This window comes from Setaria viridis, chromosome 1, assembly GCF_005286985.2.
Source record: "Setaria viridis chromosome 1, Setaria_viridis_v4.0, whole genome shotgun sequence".
NCBI classification, from domain to species: Eukaryota; Viridiplantae; Streptophyta; class Magnoliopsida; order Poales; family Poaceae; genus Setaria; species Setaria viridis.
The window spans coordinates 22297857-22303856 of NC_048263.2; the positions used below are offsets into that span (position 1 = coordinate 22297857).

The 6000-nt window shown below is 46.5% G+C and overlaps 1 protein-coding gene across 1 annotated transcript; it reads right to left on the reverse strand.

Moving 5' to 3' along the window:
- Positions 1-2131: 2131 nt before the first annotated feature.
- On the reverse strand, positions 2132-2587 carry LOC140221627 (uncharacterized). The gene has a single exon (XM_072291368.1). The coding sequence runs from the start codon at positions 2585-2587 to the stop codon at positions 2132-2134; it is 456 nt and encodes a 151-aa protein (XP_072147469.1).
- Positions 2588-6000: the final 3413 nt, after the last annotated feature.

A 6000-nucleotide genomic window follows, 5' to 3' on the forward strand; every position in this document is an offset into this window, starting at 1 on the left:
TGAGGTCTGTGAAGTCTATGCACATTCTCCATTCGCCATTTTTCTTTTTAACTGGTACTGTGTTGGCTAGCCAGTCGAGGTACTGTATTGGCCTGATTACGTTGGCTTCGAGTAGCCTGTCAACTTCGACCTTTACTGCTTGGACCTTCTCGTCGAACATTTTTCTTAGCTTCTGTTTCTTTGGCCTAGCTCCTTGTTTAATGTCGAGGCTGTGCTCAATGATTTCCCTATCCACTCCCTTTAGATCACTTGCGGACCAAGCGAAGATGTCCTTGTTCTTATTGAGGCATTCGACGAGGTCACACTCTTCATCTGGGCTGATATTCACCCCAATTGTTACGAATCTGTCTGCGATGTACCCATCTAGGAGTACCCGCTTTGTTTCACCGTCCGCACTAATTTTTACCTTCTCTTTATCTCTCTTAGGCTCATCGTGGGCCCTTTGCTTTGTTAGGCTTTCAGTTTCGTTTGACGAGGCTAGATGGTGGACTTTCTTTTGTCCCGGGGTGTTGACGCAAAATCCTGGCGGTGGTGGACCCTGCATCAGCACATGAGGACCTGGGAGATCTGCTTAACTCCAGTGCAGAATCCAAATCGGCGCGCGTGGTGTGCGCGGGCGTGCCAGTCAGTTTGACCATTCAACTGAGAAGGAGATGATAGTTATTGTGAAGTCCGAGGCAACCTGCCGATCAGGCTGATATAATCTTGGCACAGTAGCGATAATGGTGCAACAAAATAAATCATGACAAATATATCGGCTGTGAAGCCGATTCCAGTACCTTGATGAATGTGAGTGATTCATCGGCCATCCAGCCGATTTAATATAATTTACAATAAATATCGGCCAGACGGCCGATAGAAAACAAGATGCTGTTGAGTTGTTGCCCCGCCATAGCTAGAGCCACAAGCCGATGAGATCTAAACTAACGTTACCACCAATATCTCTAGGTGAAACCACAGCGATACGCCCGGTAGTTGCAGTCTAGAAATATTTAGCAGGACATTAATCTGAACCCCGCTAGCCGATGATCCAATCACAACGGAACTTACTCCCAACAACACTCGAAGGATGGCCAAGATCAAGATGCAACAGGCTATTAAAAATAGATCTATCATCTATTCCGACAGAATTAATAATAATTAATATGTCGTAAACGGCAAGACAATAGAACAGATAAATATCAGCCGATGCAAGCTTAATCAAGGCGGGATAACTGGTGAATACCGTAGATCGAGACAGAAGCGATGCGCCGTAAGTCAAAGATCCAAGATACTCGATAACTGGTAGATGAAACTAGACGAAACCACAGCGATGCGCCCGGTGGTTAAAGCCTAGAACACCTGGTGACGGAACTTGCAGCTCGCCGGAGATCGAGGTCGATGCAGCCCAGCTTGCTAGAAGGAACTCGTCGAGAAGCTACATTACTCCTACTCCTAATGCAATGGCGTGAAGCCGAAAAGGTAAATAAAAGATAAATGTGTTGTATATTGATCGTGTGATGATTCTTTACAATGGCCACGTCCCTTTATATTTATAGGGCGGACGTTACATAATTGGTATCTAACCACGCACAAGGCAAGTCACGTACACAATCTTTTCTAATAAAAAACTCTATCTCTAACTAACCCAACTCTATCTCTAAAATATTTTATTCTATGAAACAACCTCCCGTACAACCTCCCGTACATGCACAGATCAGCATGCATAATTATTCTGGAAGCCTCCCACGCATGGCATGCAAAGTGCACCAGAATCCATGTTGTATATTCTAATCATTTTTATCCATACGTGCTGGCCTTTCCTTTATATCATCCTTGCCTCTCCTTGCCGATCAATCCAATGAAGCCGATTTGGACTCCGTGCCCATGTGCATGCATGCTTGCTTCTTATTGTTGTACGTGACTCCGATTATCTCGTACTCTGAATTTATAGGATTGGTCAAAATCCGGTGTCAACACAGGCCCCCCAGTTTCGGAGTATGAATGCTTCATGTTCCGAAACTAATTAAAGAAGTCTGATACTTGTCTTCAGAGCTAATGACGTCTGATTGCAATATCCAAAGCCACGTCGACTCCTCTTCAAATATAAAGAACACCATCGGCATTGCCGGCAGTAGAAACAACAAATTAGTCACGGCCTTTGCTGATCACCGTACACCGTTATGACCCCTTTGAGGGCGGGTATTTTCATGCATAGGTACAACTGCCTGATTGTTGCGTCCATTTTGGTGATGAAGCCACGGCCGAGTATTCTGTTGTAGGGATAATGCATTTCCACTACGTCAAAGGTGATGTGTTCTGTCCTCGCATTATCGCGGTCCCCGAACGAAACTGGGAGGGCGATTTTTCCCAAGGCCTTCACTGGCTTTCCGCTGAAGCCGAGGAGCGGGAGATTAGCTGGGTCGAGCGTGTTCATGTCAATATTCATTTCTCTGAATGCATTTGCGAAGAGGATGTCCGCGGAGCTGCCTGTGTCTACCAAGACTTTCCCCACTGTCCAGCCTGCTATCAGTGCTTTGATGACCATCGCATCGTTATGCGAGGTTGTCTTGAGGTTGAAATCTTCTCCGGTGAAGGTTATGGGCATGTACGCCCATTCTGGCTTTGCTGGAGGTCCATCGGGAATGAACACGTTGACCTCTCTGAAGTAGTTCCGTCTCTACCTCTTGCTTTCAAATTCTAGTCAGGAGCCCCCGGTGATTGGCATTATCATTCCGAAGGTGGGCAAGGAATTTTGGTTGCTGTTTTGCGTGTTGGGTTCTGGCTTGGGCATTATGGCTGGCATGCTTGGGGGTGGAGGTAGAGTTTCTTGGGGCTTCTAAGGCGGGTTGGGATTGGGGTGGTGTGGAATTGCTTGGTGGTAGGGCTGTATGTGCGGGGGAAGAGGCCAATTCATCGGTTGCGGGAAGTTGGCGAAGCTGGGTTGATTGTGGTAGAAGGTTGGGTGTGGGTAAAAAGCTGTGTGCTGGATTGTTTTGGGCGTCTACGCGGCTGCCTTCGCAGCTTCTTCTGCAGCTTTTCTCTCTTCTTCTTTCTTTTTGGGGCACCACTATGTGTTGTGGTGATTCTGATGGCCGTGGTTGACGCAGTAAAATGACTTTGGTTGTCTGCCTCGACCTCGTCCTCTAGCAGAGTGGCCCCCTCTTTGGGTGCTGTTGTTTTGATTTTGGCTCTGGCTTTGGTTTTGGCTTCCCTCGATGTTCATGATACGGTTTTGGTTTTGGTTTGGGTTTTGAGGCTTGTTGTAAGGCGAAGGTTGCCAACTTCGATTTTGGTTTGTTTGTCTCTCTTTGTTGCGCTCCGCCACTCTTCTGCGGTGGTCCTCGTCGGACCTGATGTATTCATCAAGTTTGCTGAAGAGGGCAGTCATGGTTTTGGGCTCCTTCCTTGACAATTTTGACGCTGTTGGGCCGGGGGTTAGGCCTGCAATGCAAGCGGATATTGCTACAGATTCCTTAATGTGCGATGCTTGAGAACGAAGTTGGACGTATCTTCTTACATACTCTGTAAGTGGTTCCTTGTCCTTTTGCTTGCGCTGAAAGAGGTCTGCCTGGGCCGTGTGAGGGTGGTGGAAACCTTGGAAATTTTGAGTGACCTTCATCTTGAGGTCGTGCCAGCTGATCACCGTGTGTGGAGGGAGCAGCGAATACCAATTTAGCGCCGCGCCCTCGCAGGCAATTATGAAGGATTTGGCGAGGACGACATCATCCCCTCCGGCCGGAGCTACTGCGGCTTCATAACTCATTAAGAATTGCCGTGGCTCAGTGCGCCCGTTGAATTTGGGCAAGGTGGTTGGTTTGTACGTTGTTGGCCATGGTGCAGTTTGTAGCCCTATTGAGAGCGGTGAAGTTGTGTCAACCACAAGGGACACCCCCGGTGAGTGGTGCTGGGTGCCTTGGCCGAGGTTGAGACTGGGTTGAAGCTGTGCTTGATCGATAGTGGGACTTTGATAAAAATAAGTTGTGGCCTGGTTTGCATTCTCGAGCGGGCTTTCGAGCTCTGCGACTTCTTTCTGTAGTGCTTCTAGTTGCCGCCTAGCTTCGTTCAACTTTGATAGCCTGGTTGTAGCCTCTTTCTGGTGTTGCACTTGTCGTGCCAACTGTTCCTTCTTTCTTTTGACCTCTTCTATCTCTCGGAGAACTAAATCCAGTTCATTGTCGAGGCTGGATGGGCCAGTAGCTTCGGGTGTTGCAGGCTGGTGGGCATCAATGCGGTTGGCAGCTTCGTTTGCCACAGGTTGGTGGCTTTGGCGGTTGACTTCGTCTGTGGGCTGGTTGCTCATTGCCTTGGCCCTCAGGGCTTGCTCGACTCTTGCAAGACGCTCCGCCTTGTCGGGGAGGATTTGATGTGTGGCTTCGGGGACCGTGAGTTGGTTGGCTTCTTCTGTGTTGTCTTCCCTCTGAGCTGCGGGTCTCTTTTTGCGTTGTGGTGGCATCGTGGGCTGTTTAATGAGTTAAACCACAGTGGGTGCCAAATGTTGGGGGGTCCCCAAACAACTGTGAGAACACGATGAACGAAGATAACCGTGGTTCAGACAAATGTTACAGTGGCTGTCCTAACAATGATTCGTGTCCTTAGGGGGGACGGTTCGCCTCCCTTTATAGAGTCACAAAGTTACATTTCCACATCCACGTTATACCCATACTCAACCACTACATCCTAAGAATATTCCGTACAAGACAGTAACTTGGTTCTCATCTGAGATGTCGCTGTCACGGTAAAATTACATATCCGACCTCATACTAGACTCCTATTACGGAGTCGTCCTGCTATAAAGCGATTCCAGGGCCACCTTGACTGTCTTCTTCTTCATTTGTAAGCTCCATTGAGATTGAGCAGCCTTCAGTAGACTTCCCGCCTTCTTCGGTCAAAGCGAGTTGACTTCGACTTCTGGTAATGGAGTCTTCGCGAAGCCGAAACGCTGAGGGCTCCGCGGGGGGTTTAACTTCGCGAGTCCCTTCCTGCAAAACAATAAAGTGGACACCTTCGTGATAGTTAACTTCGGTCGTATGCTAACTTCGTAAGGAGGGGGAAAGTAATGAGGTTAGAATCGGTCCGGAGAAAAAGGTCCCTGTTAGCGCCGTTCAGGGTGTGTTGCGGGGCGGTCCCCAACAAGTACCTTTATCAGGGATCTAGTTTCGGCTTCATTCCCCACGTTTCCTTTTGGGATTACTACTAAAAGCAGTAGTAGCCCAAGGTTGTGGTGTAGAGGTAGCTACCTCCTCTTCATGCACAATAGATGTTCTACGACGTCACGGTGGGGAATGCACCGGGGATTGGTCATTGTTCTATAGAGAAAATAATAGTTGGAGTTTAGGTCTTCATGTGACCAACATACCTATCACGTGTATATGTATGTGCATGCGATATATACCTGATGATCCGCGGCTGGATCGAATTCGGGGACATCTTCTTCTAGACGCCTACGAGGCCTTGGTGGGCTGGTTCATACTAAGGTGGAGTAGAATACGATCCACAATCGTTGTCAAAATCGTAGTCCTCCTTCTCCGAGGATTCAACATCCGGTCCGGGCTACTGTTATCCCCCATCTTGCAATGGAGGGTTGACTAATTTGGTGGCATCTGGTTCTATGACATTGTTCTCATTGTTGGTCCCGTTGTTTTCGTTGTTGTTCATGACTTTTAATATGCAAAATTGTAATACTTGCAATTAGAAATTATTTCTATCGCAATTTGTATACATAAAAATTATTTCTAACACAATTTGTATCCTATATACATAAAAAAATTATTTCTACAACAGTTTGTATACTAAATCCAACTATTTTTCTATCACAATTTATACAAATTTACTATTCCTGAAAATTGCAATCAAAAAAAATTTATACACCAAATTTTCCTATCATAATTTGTATCCTGTATGCAAAATTGTTTCCAAACACAATTTGTATCCTATATACATAAAAATTATTCCTATCAAAAATTTTAACCTATATACATAAAAATTATTTCTACAACAACTTTTATATTGTATGCAACT